The sequence below is a fragment of the Chrysemys picta genome, chromosome 1 (genome assembly GCF_011386835.1).
Source record: "Chrysemys picta bellii isolate R12L10 chromosome 1, ASM1138683v2, whole genome shotgun sequence".
In the NCBI taxonomy this organism is placed as follows: Eukaryota; Metazoa; Chordata; order Testudines; family Emydidae; genus Chrysemys; species Chrysemys picta.
Window position 1 is genome coordinate 86122217 of NC_088791.1, and position 17567 is coordinate 86139783.

At 41.0% G+C, this 17567-nt stretch overlaps 1 protein-coding gene across 23 annotated transcripts in view; it reads right to left on the reverse strand.

Moving 5' to 3' along the window:
* ANKS1B (ankyrin repeat and sterile alpha motif domain containing 1B) overlaps positions 1–17567 on the reverse strand; it is a 771828-nt gene that overhangs the window by 13098 nt on the left and 741163 nt on the right. For 22 of the 23 annotated variants that reach the window (XM_065561011.1, XM_065561005.1, XM_065561000.1 and 19 more), the window contains 2 exons: positions 15926–16012; positions 12451–12588 (listed from right to left, as the gene is read on the reverse strand). The exons of the other annotated variant lie outside the window; for it this stretch is intronic. In XM_065561011.1, coding sequence (XP_065417083.1) covers positions 12451–12588; positions 15926–16012 — 225 coding nt within the window. The remainder of the gene's footprint in view (positions 1–12450; positions 12589–15925; positions 16013–17567) is intronic. 23 annotated transcript variants of the gene reach the window in all.

Here is a 17567-nt window from a genome sequence, read left to right on the forward strand (position 1 = left end):
GGAAGCACAGCTGTTGGACCCATGCGCTACTTGGGACTCCTGCAATGGCTGGTGGCCAACCCTTCACCCAAGGATGATTGAGAAGGAAAGTAAGTAAGTTAATCCTGCCAGGGTATGTCCAGAACATGACAAAGGAATTCGGAAGCGGTGGATTGTCTTGTTTTGTTTTTTTGAAGTTCAAGTTGTAACACGTACATGCCTCAGCATGCCAACCTGACCCAATAGTCTCCTGTCACTTGTATTCTAATTGTTCTATTACTATTTTATATTTGTTTTATTTAGGACTGTCAAGCGATTAAAATTAATTGTGATTAATTGCACTGTTAATAATAGAATACCATTTATTTAAATATTTTTGGATGTTTTCTACATGTTCAAATATACTGATTTCAATTACCACACAGAATACAAAATATACAGTGCTCATCTTATATTATTATTTTTATTACAAATATTTGCACAGTAAAAAACAAAAGAAATAGTATTTTTCAATTCATCTAATACAAATAATGTAGTGCAATCTCTTTATCATGAAAGTTGAACTTACAAATGTAGAATTATGTAAAAAAAAATTGCACTCAAAAATAAAACAATGTAAAACTTTAGAGCTTACAAGTCCACTCAGTCCTACTCAGCCAATCCTCAGACAAACAAGTTTGTTTACATTTGCAGGAGATAATGCTGCCTGCTTCTTGTTTACAATGTCACCTGAAAGTGACAACAGGGTTTGCATGGCACTGTTGTAGCCGGCATCGCAAGATATTTACATGCAAGATGCACTGAAGATTCGTATGTCCCTTCATGCTTCAACCACCCTTCCAGAGGACATGCGTTTATGCTGATAACAATAATTCTGCTCGATAACAATCTAAAGCAGTGCAGACTGACACATGTTCATTTTCATCATCTGAGCCAGATGCCCCCAGCAGAAAGGTTGATTTTCTTTTTTGGTGGTTCGGATTCTGTAGTTTCCACATGGAGTGTTGCTCTTTTAAGACTTTTGAAAGCACGCTCCATATCTCATCCCTCTCAGATTTTGGCAGGCGCTTCAGATTCTTAAACCTTGGGTCGAGTGCTGGAGCTATCTTTAGAAATCTCACATTGGTATCTTATTTGCGTTTTGTCAAATCTGCAGTGTAAGTATTCTTAAAATGAACAATATGTGCTGGGTCATCATCCGAGATTGCTATAACATGAAATATATGGTAGAATGCATACAGCAGGAGACACATAATTCTCCCCCAAGGAGTTCAGTCACAAATCTAATTAATATTTTTTGTTTTAAATGTTTTTTTCCCATCAACATGGAAGCATGTCCTCTGGAATGGTGGCAGAAGCACGAAGGGGAATACGAATGTCTAGCACGTAAATACCTTGCAATGCTGTCTACAAAAGTGCCATGCAAACGCCTGTTCTCACTTTCAGGTGACATTGTAAATAAGAAGCATTATGTCCTGTAAATGTAAACAAACTTGTTTGTCTTAGCGATTGGCTGAATAAAAAGTAGGACTGAGTGGATTTGTAGGCTCTAAAGTTTTACATTGTTTTGTTTTTGAGTGCAGTTATGTAACAAAAAAAAGCTACATTTGTAAGTTGCACTTTCACAATAAAGAGATTGCACTTCAGTACTTGTATGAGGTGAATTGAAAAATACTATTTTTAAAGATTTTGCCCCCCCCCCTCTTTTTTTTGTATAAAGAAGACCTGAAGGGTTTCTGCTGTTTCATAAAGATTTTGTTTTCACTTCTTTTTCTTAAAGTTCAGGATTGTCAAGTCTGGTCTTCACTGGTGTGGTGGAATGCTGCCTGGTTTTACTAGATAAGCTTTTCTGGATGTATGTGGGTGTCACTAAAAGCTTACTGTGAGCTAACACATTTCAGTAGAAAGAAGGGGGCAGGTTAATAAGGCTATCCAGTGTCCCAAATATGGGAGTGAAAATAAGTATTAGCAAAACCAACAAAAATACAGTGGAGTTTTAAACAATTGACTAAAAAACCCTTCCCTGCTCAACTGCTAACTTTCAGTTTCTTGTCTCTTGGGATTTCATAATTTCCCTAGTTCTCAGTCACAAAAGAGTCTTCAAGGGCAGACGAGCCCAGAATTTCTAATGTAGAGACAGTCAGGAAACTTTTTGTTTTTTAAATAAATTTTTCAGGCTGCCTTTATTCATCATAATGAAGCAATAAAACAGAACGAGTCCAGTTTTTCCTTTTGAAGGTCACCTTTAACATTCCTCTTGCTTTTCCATGTGATATGGATATACATAGGGCCCAATTCTCTGACCCAACCTAAGAGTGTTCAGTGCAAGTCTAGAGGGATGCAAAAGAAGGAGAAGGTGGCTTTATGTTGTGCAGGCTTTGGTCTGGTCTGGCATGAATTAGAGCAGGCTGAAGGCTATTCTGATCTGTGCCGGCTGCTTTCTATCCCCAGGAGCCACGGACCAGCCGAGCTAAGGGCCTGTGCCCTGTGCTGAATGGAAATTTGGCATAGGATCTACCATGGTGACTTTTTATTGTTGGAGGATCCCTCTGTGGAGGAGGACATGCTTCAGTGGCAAGTGAAACCAGGTTGAGGGCTGCTTTGTGCTACTGGACAGTGCAAAGCAGCCTTTGTTGTACTGATGAATCAGGTCCCACCTTTGTACAATATTCTCAAAGTCTGATGTTTTGGGTATTTTCATGCAGAAACATTACTCTGTATGTGATTGTGCTAAGCTGCACATAGTCAGCCCTGAATACTAAATATCAATATCAAATATCACTAAATAGCAAATCTTGTAGTTTACCTCTCCTTACATTAAATTTGATTTCTTCTCCCCAGAAAAAATGTGAAATTAGAAGAAGCCTTTTTTACAAGATAAAAGAGGAGCAAAAGTTAAGTATTGTGTCTCTATAATATTTATTTTATAGTTGCCAAAATATAGTTAGAAATAAAAATAAATAAAAATGTACATTTTTCTACTGACACAGTTGGATTTTCTGGAAAGAGCTATTGTAATATGCTGAATATAAGAACAACTTCTGCAGTTATCCATAAATGTGGTATGTAGCCCAGGACTGTATTGTTTCTATGGGCAAAAATCTGCTTGAAAGCTCAAGCTACCATAGGAACAAACAAGTACTGTACTTTAAATAGAAAAGGTGATCTCAATCTACTGTATGTTTATGTTGTGCATATTTAGCTTTTTTTTGACGGAGCTTATGCTTGCATCAGAAATGTTACATCCTGAGAAAAAAAATATAACACAGAGAGAATATTTGAACAGGCGGCACCCTGGTGAGAATTATATAGCAGGAGAATACTATGTTAAAACAGCGAGACATGAAAGTCTATCTGTACATCTTAAAATAGCTATTATAAGTGCTTAACCTCCCCCATGGTAAGGAAGATATTGGAATTATCCTGAATCTCTAGTCTCTACTTGGAAGGCAGAGAAAAACTGAATTATATTTACTACATCTGGAATTCTACATGTTTGTGGTTAAGCCTTATTGACAAGAGATAGTACACTGTAGCTATTACGAGCTTTTCAAAGGATTGGGAAAATTAATAATCCATATTGACTCAATTAGGGCCATTCTAACTGGTTCACTTTTCATTAATTTCACCCTCTTTAATTAATAACACATCTTGTTGACCAAGGCCTAATATTTTTAAATATAAATTTAAGTTTTTTTCTATTCCTTATTCACATCAAATCTCAGCATTAAGAAATGAATCAATACAAATATTTAATGAAAACTAACATTTCTTCTAAATGCCTTGAACAGCTATTTAAAATAATTAAACCTTTGTATCTTACCACTTAGCAACACAGCCTGTCTTAGCCGCTACAGCAGCATGTTCAGACATAGTTGAATTGTTTCTGATGTATCTAACTGATCTATATTCATGGGAAATGTGTTTCAAGAATACATGCACAATATACTCTTTGAGGATTTTACATATTTGTGCAATTTTTACTCAGGAGTCAACCCCAACACTCCTCAAGTCGGCATTACTCGGTGGTGAACCCGAGCCAGGGAATGCCATTGGGTTCTTGGCCTCCTTGGCAGGGACCGGTACACTTGGAACTCGTGGGCGTTTCCCCCAGTACAGGGACCACAGTCGAGGTGCTCCTATTCAATGGCTTCTGAAGGAAGGGCTCTGCTGCCCCTTCGGGCAGAGTCCAATCTGGACTCTGGTACTGAGTATCAGGAGCTGGTGCCACGAGATCCAGTCTGTACAGGGGTGGAGGGGGTGCCCTCAGCTGGTGCTGGCCTCCTCCTCCTCTTCTCCTGACAAGGCTGTATTGAGAATGGGCATGTCACTTTCCCAGGACAACTACAAGGCCCAACAGGAGCTGCTGAATAGGGTGGCCAAAAAGTTGGGCATACAAGTGGAGATAGTAAAGGAGTCCTCCCATAGTCTGGTTGACATTCTGACCGCAGTGGGCCCAATGAGAGTGGCCCTGCCTCTCAACAAAGCCATCATGGACCTGACAAATGCCCTGTGGCAAACCCTGCTGCCCTACCTCCCACAGCCAAGAGGAAGTACTTTGTTCTGGCTCAAGGATATGAGTTCCTGAATACTCATGCCCCCACCTCCTCCAGATCCCTGATAGTGTCTGCTACCAGTGAATGAGATCAGCAGAGTTTGCAGGAGGTGACTCCCAATGCAAAGGACTCAAAAAAGGTGGACCTGTTTGGTAGCATGGTCTACTTGACTGGGACTCTCCGGTTCAGGATCACTAACCAACAGGTGCTCCTGAGCAGATATGACTTCAACATATGGGACTCCATGTTGAAGTTTAAGGACTTGCTGCCACAAGAGGTTAGGCTGGAGTTCTCCTCACTAGTGGAGGAGGGGAAGTCCATAGTGAGGGTCTGTAGTGGCCATGCATAGGAGCTCATGGCTCCAGTCCTCAGGCCTCACGCAGGAGGTTCACCAAATCCTCCAGGACCTTACTTTGAGGGCGCTTCACTCTTTTCAGAGTAGAGTGATGCAAAGCTCCACAGTCTGAAAGATTCCAGGACAACCCTTAAGTCCCTGGGTTTGTATACCCCGGCAACTTCAAGGAAGCACTATAGGCCTCAGCAATCCTCTCGGTGCTTGCCTGGCAGGACCCAAAGAGGAAAAGGAGCAGGGGCGTTAGACAGACCACTGCCCTCTTCCTCCTCGGCATCAATGCCTGCCTCTGCCAGACATTTAGGGGGTTCTAAGCAGACATTTTGATGGGATGCTCGAGTACTCGTACCACTCTCAGAGTTTCTGGATCCTGTTTCCTCTTCATTTGCAGATGACATGTCCCACTTCCTCCAGGCATGGTCGTGTATTCCTACGGACCGTTGGTTGCCGAGCATGGCAGAAGTGAGATATACCCACCAGTTCAGTTCTACCCCCCGTCCCACCCTCCCTCCCCATCCCTCTTCAGGGACCCTCCTCAAAAGCAACTTCTGAGCCAGGAGGTTCAATCACTCCTACGGGAGGGAGCTACCTCAAGAAGCTAAAGTTCCATATGGTCTCATTGGCTTCCATTATTCCCGCCCTGGATCCAGGGGACTAGTATACCACCCTCAATTTGAAAGACGCCTACTTTCACATTTCCATCTTCCAAGGCCACAGAGGTTTCCTCAGGTTCCTCATGAACAAGATGCACTACCAATTTGCAGTACTCCCATTTGGCCTGTTTGTCAGCCCGACAGGTGTTCATAAAATTCATGGTGGTAGCGGCAGCCTTCTTGAGGAGATGGGGGCAGGATGTGCAAGTCTATCCATATCTGGATGACTGGCTAGTCAGAGGCCAGTCCAAAATTCAGGTAGTGTCCAGCCTCCACCTCATTTACTCCACATTCCAGGCCTTTGGCATGCTCATAAACACATAGAAGTCTACCCTCATTCCAATACAGAGGATAGAATTTATTGGAGTGGTGCTTGACTCCACCCACACCTGAGCCTTCCTCCCAGAAGGATGGTCTCAGACGATAGTACACCTCAGGGACCAGTCCATTCATTACAACAGCCCATTCTTGTCTGAGGCTGTTGGGTCACATGGCCTCTTGAAGATATGTGGTGCAGCTTGCAAAGTTACACCTCAGGCCCCTTCAGACATGGCTGGCTTTGGTGTACTTGCCAAACTGCCACCATCTGGACTCAGTTCTCACAATTCCTTCCCTGGTTCTTGCCTCTCTCAGTTGGTGGCTGGACACACTGGTGATTTGCGTGGGCGTTCCCTTCGCACAGCCCCATCCTTCAATATCCCTGGTCTCAGACACATCAGCACTAGGCTGGGAAGCTCACCTAGGGCTCCTCAGGACTCAAAGCCTGTGATCTCCAGAAGAGCTCTCACTACACATCAATAGCAGAGAACTCAGCAGTTTGCCTGACCTGTCAAGCATTCCATTTTGGGCTGGTGCTTATGGACAACACTGCAGCCATGTTCTACCTCAAAAGGCAGGGAGGGTCTCACTCTTTCTCCCTGGGTCAGGAAGCTGTCCTCTTACTGGACTTCTGCATAGCCCACTCAATTCACTTTGAGCCTCATCACCTTCCAAGAGGGCATAATGAACTGGAATATTGCCTCAACAGGTCTTACTCCAGTCACCACAAGTGGTCACTTCACTTGGACATCGTGAGGGATGTTTTCCAGAGATGGGGGACTCCCCAGACAGACCTGTTTGCAACTAGGCACAACAGAAAGTGTCACCAGTTTTGCTCCCTGTGAGGCCACAGCCCAGGATTGCTCACGGATGCCTTCTTGCTCCCATGGACAGATCACCTGTTCTATGCTTTTCTCCCATCCCACTCGTGCACAAGGTTCTGCTAAAAATCAAGTGGGATTGGGCATGCGCCATTCTCATTACCCTAGTGTGGCCCTGCAGCACTGGTTCACCACCCTGTTAGGCCTTTCTGTGGCTGCTCCAATTCCGCTCCCTCTACATCCAGACCTGATCTTCCAGGACCACGGTCATTTGCTCCACCTGAACCTCAGCTCCCTCCACCTGATGGCCTGGAAGCTCCATGGCTAAATCCCAGAGAGCTGGCTTGCTCAGAGCAGGTTCGCCAGGTGGTATGAGGGAGCAGGAAGCCCTCCACCAGGGCTATGTACCTCTCAAAATGGAAGCGGTTCTCCATATGGGCTTCCCAGCATGGAGTCTTGCCCACACAGTCGTCTCTGCAGAACATTCTCTACTATTTGCTTTGCCTGAAACAGCAAGGTTTAGCGATTCCCTCAGTTAAGGTCCACCTTGCAGCAATTTCGGTGTTCCACCCCCCTGGTGGTAAGTTGGTATGTTTTTTCATACGAGATATCCATCCATTTCCTCAAGGACCTGGAAAGACTATACCCCCAAATACGAGAACCCGTCCCTCCATAGGACTTAAACCTGGTCTTATCAAAATGTATGAGCCGTTGGCAAGGTGTCCCTTGTCATAGCTTTCATGGAAGGTGACTTTCTTAGTGGCCATTATTATGGCCAGAAGGATCTCGGAGATCTACGCCCTCACGTCGGAGCCTCCATACACAGTTTTCTTTAAGGATAAGGTGCAGCTGCGTCTTCACCCCAGCTTCCTCCCAAAGGTGGTTTCCCAATAGGGAGGAACGTCTTCACACTGGATGCTAGATGTGCCCAAGTGTTCTTTAGAGAGGTCCAAACCATTTTGTAGATCTACCCAACTCTTCATAGCGATTGCTGAAAGGATGAAAGGTCTCCCTATCTCGACTCAGAGACTTTCGTCGTGGATCATATTATTCATTCATACGTGTTATGAGCAGGCAGGTGTTCTGCCACCAGCTATCCTGACTGCCCACTCCATGAGAGCACAGGCATCATCATCAGCATTCCTGGCTTAGGTCCCACTCAGGGCATTTGCAGAGCGGTGACTTGGTCATCAGTGCATATGTTCTTTAGTCATCACACCATTACTCAACAGGTTAGGGACAATGCCAGTTTCGCTTGAGCTGTTTTACAATCAGCATGTCCATGAACTCCAATCCCACCTCCTTTGCAACTGCTTGGCAGTCACCTACATTGGAATGGACATGTGCAATCACTCGAAGAAAAAACAGTTACCAACCTTTCTGTAACTGTTGTTGTGCAACAAGATGTGTTGCACATGTCCATTCCGACCCTCTTACCCCTATTTATTGGAGTTGGCTGGAAAGAAGGAACGGAGGAGGTGCGGGATCAGCTGGGCCCTTTATACCAGCGCTATGAGTGCGTGACACCAAAGGGTGCCAGAGCCACTCCCATGGGTACCACTGACAGAAAATTTTCTGGTGACTGTACTTGTGGCACGCACACACCTACATTGGAATGGACATGTGCAACACATCTCGAAGAACAACAGATACGGAAAGATTAGTAACCATTTTTTTCTGATGAGTTTACAAACCACTTGAGATTCACTGTGGTAGCTAGTTACCATGGTGTCCTCAGGATCTCTTGAGAGGTGTATAGCCTTGTAGTTCAGCTATCTATGTGATCTCCTCTTTAAATATAGAATATATTTTATCAAAGTAAATGTAAACATTTGATACAAACATTTTCATGCCACTGTATATATTAGCAAAGAAAGTTTTATACCTTCAGCTTTTTAGTGTGTAATTAATTGAACACACTGTAAAAATCTAAAGAAAATTTAGAACATTGCAAGATCAAGCCCCTTATTTTTGAGCACTCTGACCCAGTACAGGAAAAATCTTAAACACACACAATCATAGAAATGTAGGTCTGGAAGGGACCTCAAGATGTCATCTAGTCCAGACTCTTGCACTGAGGCAGGACCAAGTATATCTACAGCATCCTTGGCAGGTCTTTGTCTAACCTGTTCTTAAAAACCTCCAGTGATGGGAATTCCACAACCTCCCTTAGCAGCCTATTCCAGGGCTTAAAGTACACTTATAGTTAGAAAGTTTGTCCTAATATTTATCTAACCTAAATCATTCTTGAAGCCACTTAAGGCCATTACTTCTTGTCATCCCTTCAGTGGACATGGAGAACAATTGATCACCACCCTCTTTATAACAGCCCTTAACATATTTGAAGACTTATCTGGTCTCCCTGGGTCTTCTTTTTTTCAAGGTTAAACATGCCCAGGTTCTTTTTTAACCTTTTCTCAGAGATCAAGTTTTCTAAACCTTTTATCATTTTTGTTGCTCTCTGGACTCTTCAATTTATCAACATCTTTTCTCAAGTGTGGTACCGAAACCAGGACACAGTTCTCCACCTGTGCCAAGTGGAGCGGGACAATTACCTCTGGTGACTTACATACAATACTTCTACTAATATACCCCTGAATTATATTAGCCTTTTTAGCAACTGCATCACATTATTGACTCCTATTCAATTTGTGGTCAACTACAACTCCTAGATCCTTTTCAGCAGGAGTACTACCTAGCCACTTATTTCCCATTTTTAGTTGTGCATTTGATTTTTTCACCCCTAAGTGCAGTATTTTGCATTTGTCTTTGCTGAATTTCACCTTGTTGATTTCAGACCAATTTTCCAATTTGTCAATTTGTTTTGAATTCTAATCCTGTCCTCCAAAGTGCTAGCAGCCCCACTCAGCTTCTGTCATCTGCAAATATTATAATCATACTCGCCACTCCATAATCAAAGTTGTTAATGAAAATATTGACCCAGTGTGGGACCCAGGAAAGATCCCTGCAGGACGCCACTAGATACATCCCCCACTTTGACAGAAAACCATTGATAACTACTCTTTGGAAATGGTCTTTCAACCAGTTTTGCGCCTATTTTATAGTAATTTAATCTATTCTAGACTACATTTTCCTGGTTTGCTCATGAAAATGTCATGTGGGACTGTATCAAAAGGCTTACCAAAAAAATCAAGATATATCACAGCTACAGGTTCCCCCCCATCCTCTAGGCCAGTATTCCTGTCAAAGGAGGAAATTAGGCTAGTTTGACAGGATTTGTTCTTGACACATCCATGTTGGCTACTACTTATAACCCTATTAGCCTCTAGGTGCTTACAAATTGATTGTTTAATAATTTGTTCCAGTACCTTTCCAGGTATTGAAGTCTGGCTGACTGATTTATAATTCCCTAGGTTCTCTTTGTTCCCCCTTTTAAAGACAGATACTATGTTTGCACTTCTTCAGTCCTTTGGGACCTCACCCATCCTCCATGAATTCTTGAAGATAATTGCTAATGATTCCGAGATTGCTTCAGCTAAGTCCTTAATTATGCTAGGGTGATTTTCATCAGGTCCTGTTGCCATCAAAACAGCTAATTTATCTAAACATTCTTTAATCTGTTCTATCTCTATTTTGACTTGTGTTACTTCCCCCCTTATTGTTAATATTAATTGTGTTAAGTATCTGGTCACCTTTAACCTTTTTAGTAAAGACTTAAGCAAAATAGGCACTAAATACCTTAGTCGTCTTGATGTTGTACATTATTAGTTCTCCTTCCCTGCTAAATAGAGAACCTACACTTTCCTTCATCTTTCTTTTGCTACTAATCATAGAATCTTCTCTTCTTGGCTTTTATGTCCCTTTCTAGGTGTAACTCACTTTGTGCCTTAGCCTTTCTGATTCTGTCCCTATATGTTTATGCTATTCTTTTGTACTCATTCTTAGCAATTTGTCCTTGTTTACACTTTTTATAGGATTCTGTTTTGATTTTCAGGTCATTAAAGAACTCCTGATGGAGCCATATCAGCCTCTTAACTAGCCTTCTTATCTTTCCTTCACCTTGGGATAGTTTGCTGTTGCGCAATTAATATTGTCTCCTTAAGAAATTGCCAGATCTCCTGAATTCTTTTTTCCCTTAGATTTCCTTCCTATGTGACCTTACCTACCAGTTCTCTGAGTCTGCTTTTTTGAAGTCCGTTGTCCTTATTCTGCTGCTGTCACGTCTTCATTTCCTTAGAATCATGAAATCTAGCATTTCATGATTACTTTCACCCAAATTGCCTTCCACCTTCAGATTAGCAACTAATTCCTCCCTGTCAGTTAGCATGAAATCTAAAATGGCTGTCTCCCTGGTTACTTCCTTCACCTTCTGAAACAAAAGGTTGTCCCTACTACAGTCCAAGAACTTACTGGACATTTTGTGTTTTGCTACATTACTTTTCCAACAGATTCTGTGTAGTCAAAGTCCCCCATTACTACCAGGTCTTGTGTTTTAGGTATTTCTGTTATTTGTTCTAGAAATGTGTCATCCACCTCCTCCCCCTGATTTGGTTGTCTGAAGACCCATACCATGATGTCAGTCCTGTTTTTCCTCTTTTATCTTCAACCCAGAGACTTTCAGCTGCTCTGCCTCTCACCTCCTTCTGAATCTCAGAACAAGTGTGTATATTCTTAATGTATAATGCAACACTTCCTTCCTTTTTTGCCACTTGTCCTTGCTTAACAAACTATATCCCCTATATAAATATTCCAGTCATAAGATTTATCCCACCAAACGTCTGTGATGCCATTGAGTCATAATTTATCTTATGGACTAATACTTCCAGTTCTTCCTGTTTACTCCCCAGTTTCCTTGTATTTGTGTACAGACACCTAAGAAGTTGAGCAGATTCTCCCACTGTTATCAGCTGTTGATTCTCTTGATGCTCCTATGTACCTATTGTAATTTTCCTTTTCCCACCCAACATTTAGCCCTCTGTTAAGGTCATCTTTTTAAATACTTACATGTAAGCTTTTGCTACTTCCCCACTTTGAACCTAGTTTAAAGCCTTCCTCACTAGGTTGGTGAATCAGTGTGTGAAGATGCAGTGTGTGAAGATGCACATGTTAGATCATCTCCCTCCAGCAGTTCTCCTTCCTGGAACAGCATCCCATGGTCAAGGAAGCCAAAGCCCTCCTGTCAACACCATTTGCTCAGCTATGCATTCATCTCCAGGATTCACAGTGCCATTGGCTTCAATGGGACTACTCACATGCTTCAAGTTAAATTTATGTGCTTTCCTGGATCGAGCCAATTACTCGACTGCTTGTTGGATAAGCCCAAAAAGTGTAAAGTACATCAGTCCAATTGTGCAATATGTTGTTGTTTTCATGGAAATAGATCAGAGTTTGAGAGTATTTAAGATTTTTACTTCTTTGTAGTGCCCTGAGATTTCAGAAGGGGTGACCAAACTTTTTGTAAAGAACTTTTATGAGCCACTACCATTGCAGCCAGTTAAAGGAATTGTATGTATTACATAGCTTTGGAGAAAGCTGTGTGCTAAACCTGATCATTAGAATCAACAGCTGAGAAACAAGAACAAACTTGTTCCAGAGGAAAAATTATTCCATAGAGAAGTGAGGGGAAATGAGCTAACATCTCAGAGAAATACTTTGTAATCCTGCAGCAGTGTCATTTCATCACCTAGCTGGCTCTTTCTAAACCTTTTCAATATATGTAACATTTACTATTACTAATTTTATACTGATAATTTTTAATGAAAATGATTTATAAAGGAAATTGTCAAATGAAACAGCTTCCGTAAACTGACCACGTCAAATGCAGTAAATACATGGCAGTAGTGGTGATTAGTCTTCAAGTCTTTAGTGATGTATGCAAACGTCGAGAGGTCTTCAGGGTCTTGTGCAGCACAGGAAATGTTGCGGATTTCATGTTCAGCAATAATATTCTGTTAAAAAAAGAACTAAAGTATCACTATTTTTCAGTCAACACAGGAATTAAGGATAGATGTCCCTTATATAATAACTTTATCTGTTTTTAGCATTTTAAGGCTATAGTCATCCTCTGTACTAAAATATTTCAAAGGTACTTTGTCTTTTAATTAAAATATGATTAAAACACCACATGTTCAGCTTCTTACACAGACCATTGAATTCTGGCCCCTCCAACAGTATCCAAAGTATTATCTAGCATCAATAGTGAATCCTACAGGAAACTGCAAAATCCTGGAGCTTTCCTCCAGTTCTGGGTCGCTTTTCAAATGAGAGCACTGTACAATTTCCACGGTATCCTGTGACAAAGAGGCATCTTTCATGGGACACAGCTGAGAGAATAACTATAATAGACTATTAATTTTCTACTTCTATGCCCATTGATACTGCTGTTTCTGTTCTAACAATCAGTACCACTGCAGCCCACAGGTAGATGGGACAAGGTAGGACAGTGCAGGTGCATTCTCTGGATCTTTGCATGCACAGTTTGAAGAAATTCAATCTGACTCTTCCACCTCAAATAGAATGAACAATACTCATCAATGTACAAGCATGGAGCTGTTAAAGGGGTTTCAGGAAAAGGATTACTTTGGAAAGATGTGGCAATATATCTGTTTACTGTCAAGACCATCCTGCAAGAGGGATATGGAGAAATTAAACTGTTTATGTAGAGAAGGACACGTATGTAATGGCCAAATTAAACTACAGAATGGTACTGAGGCAAAGACAAGACATATCTGCCTGATGTATGAAAAGACGACTTTGTCTAAAGCTTTGGAGAAAATAATGAACGTTTACCTGTGTAAAAATACTGTTGTATCTTTACCTTGTTTAGGCCAGAGGACCCAGGAAGCCAAAGAGGAGGCTGAATTATGGTCATAGATTTAAGCCTCGATTTCAGCAAAGGCACATGCTCAAAGTGAGTCAACGAATAAGGATAGTTTTCACCATATGGGTAAGTGCTTTCCTAAATCACAGCCTTATTCAATGTGGCTACTGCATTTCCACAAACACAGACTATTCCTGTCTGCAGGATGACATCGCTACTCCATCAAAATACTATAGTGCTGCTACACACTGTTTTTTTGGCACTAAGCATACAGTATTATCATAACATATATGATGTCTAATGTCACAGTCAGTGAGATCTATGGCTAAATGTTGTGTCAGTAACATCTGTGCAAATTAAAAGCATTCTTTGAGCATGTCTCTTTTTTTGGAGGGGAGATTATATGTAACTCGGTCATTTGAATCACTCTCCCCTGTCTTCTTCTAACCTGCCAAGATATACTTGAATACTTGGCAAGTTTTCTGAAAGGCCTATTAATATCTAATTGAGGAAATAATGAGTGAGTAAACTCTGGATAAAAGGGCAGCATTCCAACACTTTTTTATATTTCAAATTATGCAAAAATCCAAAATAAGGAAATTGTAACTGAAGACACAAAATAATCCTCTTAATCTTAAACTGGTGCAGCACATTATTTGCTTTCTATTTCTGTATAATGTATTACTCAGACCAAATGACAATAAACGATTATTATGCCTTAATGGACACCCATTTGTGAAAATCTTTATATTTAATTATATTTAATGTTCATTTGATTTTATGTTGCTTTAGGCAAAACACAATAATATGGTTTTCTTTATACTTCTTTTGTTCTCAGTTTGAGAATTGTTGGCCTAGACAAAGATTTTTATCAGAATTAAAATGATACTAAAAAGCAAGTTTTAGCTTCCTACAAATAAAGCTGTAATACATTACCATATGATCATGGTGTGTTACCAATGTTGCATTAAAGATGAAAAGGGATTAATGCTCAAAAGATATTAGAACTATGTGAAATATTTACCCCCAAATCAGTAGCTACATAATACTCATCTGGTTTCAAGTGTGCTATACGCTTGAAAACAGGTTCAGCTCACTGAAAGTTTTGCTAACCCAGGGGTAGGCAACCTATGGCACGCGTGCCGAAGGTGGCATGCGAGCTGATTTTCAGTGGCACTCACACTGCCCGTGTCCTGGCCACCGGTCCAGGGGGCTCTGCATTTTAATTTAATTTTAAATTAAGCCTCTTAAACATTTTAAAAACCTTATTTACTTTACATACAGCAATAGTTTAGTTATATATTATAGATCTGTAGAAAGAGACCTTCTAAAAACATTAAAATGTATTACTGGCACGTGAAACCTTAAATTAGAGTGAATAAATGAAGACTCGGTACACCACTTCTGAAAGGTTGCCGATCCTTGTGCTAACCTTTGTAAAGCTCTCAAGTGACCCTGGACTGAGTAAACCTGCACTGGTTTAGAGCTTTGTGTTTTGAAACTAGTTGAAACTCATGAGAGTCTTTTGCCTATTTTAACTTGAAATCTCGTGGTTTTTGGCATTTATCTATACTGAAATTTTTCCTTTGAAGGAAGGAAGGAAGGAAGGAAGAAAAAGAAAGAAAAGAAAGAAAGCCCATGAATTTCCATGGTCCAAAACAAACAGCTGAGTTTCACTTTATCTAGTTTTTGTACAAAGTCCTCTCACTCCATAAGGGGTTGCTTGCAATGACCTAGAGTTCCCTTGGGACACTGCCACAGCAGACCCGTACTCTTGCTGTGTAGGCACTGAAACCATTATAAACCAGGCTGGAAGTACTAAATTATACCTCCAAAGGGGGCAAATTCTGTATATCTGACCTGTGTGGACTTTTTAAGGGAGCCTGAGTTAAAGCGAAACTGAGGCGCGCCTCAGCAGAGCCACGCTTGGCCAGAGCGGAGAACTAAAGGGCAGGCACAACTTATGACACTCCCTTAAAATGGTTGGAAGCTGGAAGACGATTATACCAGTCTCATACCTCTTGACCTTTGTTACGTTGGGTCTTGTATAAAACCCCACAATTTTAGTACATGTACAGGGGGTGGGAAAAGCCCCCATACGGGATATTTTGTGTTTTGAAAAGCAAGGAGCACATACTTTTCTGCATAATGTACTGTAACGGGAAAATAGGTTGGGGGATTTTGTCCAGGTGAGGAGGGGCATCCTGCCAAACCCTTCTTGTGATGAGCTTCCCTTTGAAGGGGGAAGACTGGACACAATTCCCTCCAGAACTGCCATCAGTGCTGCTCTATTTGTCCACAGGAGTGGGTTTCTGGAGAGTGAGAGAGGTACTCTGTCTGTTCAGGGTAGGAGAGAAAAAAAAATGGGGGGGGGGAATCCAAGCCCTGATCCCCATGTGGCTTTTACTAGATAAGCTATCTAGCACAATGAGGAATAAAATCTGATGTCCAAAAATTACACATACCTTATTTGTTGCATCAATAAATTTGACTCCCTTGTAAGAAACTGATAGAACAATAGTAGGGACTTTCTTCATTTGCTCTGTAGACTTCTGAAATAAAAATGAGACAGCTGTTAGAACAGTTTGTTCTGCACGGGCAAGTGTAGCCTGTTCAATTTTTTTTCTTCTTCTTTTTCTCCCGCTGGTAAAATATATGTGAATTAAAGTAAAACAAAACTTAATTTAAATATTTGTCTCTTTCTCTTGACTATGCTTTGGGCTTGTGAAACAGCTGCCAACACAGCCTACAACACAGATATTGATTTGCTAGAGTAAAGGAATGCAATGGATACCTTTGCACTTTAGTAAGGTGAAATACAAGTAGGGCCAAAACTCTACCATATAAAACTATTTTAGTATGGATTAGTAGTTGGTTGGTAAATAGGGTTCAGAGAGTACTCATTCATTGTGAGCTCTACAAATGGGGAAAAATATGAAGTGGGATCAGTGATTTATTTTTTGGACAGGGAAAACAAATTCAGCTGCAATCAAATATGGAGATAACACCAAAGTCAGAAAGAGTAAACGGTGAGAGAGATCAAACTGCAAAGTAGCCTAGACAGATTATTAGAGCAACTAAGTAAGATGAAATCCAATATTTATGGAGTGTCATATACATAAGATCATAAGCACAGATCTAAACTAAGGAATAGCTGCTGTATCTGGAAATAATGTGTTTCAGAAAAAAGTAGAGTTAACAGTAGATAGCAAAATAATCATGAGCTTGAAGGAGAGGGCCAATGATCAGATCTTCTAATCAGCTCCTGCTCCCTCAGGACTCAAACAGAATTATACATTTGTGACATGAAATTCAAAACCAAAGAGCCAACCAGATTCTGCAATTATGTCTGTTTCCATGAACAATGAGGGTAACTGTCTCTGCTAATCAAGTTTCATAGTTAACCCCTACATATATTTTGTGTATGTGTGTGCGCGCGCACGTATGGTTGCATCTCTCTTATTAATGGTGGCAGACTGAACAAGACAATCTATACTGGATAAAGATTCTTGTAACCAGAAGGGCTAAAAACGTCCTTTTTTAAAAAGGAAAGCTTAAATGGAAATTTCAGAGAATATAGCAAAATCTGCATGAAGGTATTAATTCCATCCACGTTTCTCTTGAGCATGGAAAAAAAGAGTACTGATGCCAATGGAATGTGTGTGTGAAAAAGATGTCAAATATGAGCTTCTTCATAAAATTCAGTGACAGTTCACAGAACGCGTGACAGTGAATTCATGAAAGCTTCTGTATATCCATCCATCAGACTAGCAGCAATACACCCAGCCTACACTTAGTTCCAGACAAAATATTCATAAACATGACAACACAGATTTAATCATCTAGCAACCCAGCTTCTAACTTCCGTCCTGTTCTTTCTACCCCTACAGCTAAATCTTTTGTTCTGAGACTCTGTCTCTTATCTTAATTTAACTGCCTCCTGTCTGGCCTTCCTAACAACACTATCCACTCCCTCCTAATCCATATAAAGCACACCCACTAAATTAATCTTCTCTGTCCATTGGTCCAATCACATCACCATCTCTTTTAGTCTCTCCACAGGACTCCCTTCCTCAAATACATCAAGTTCAAGCTTTATCTCCTTGC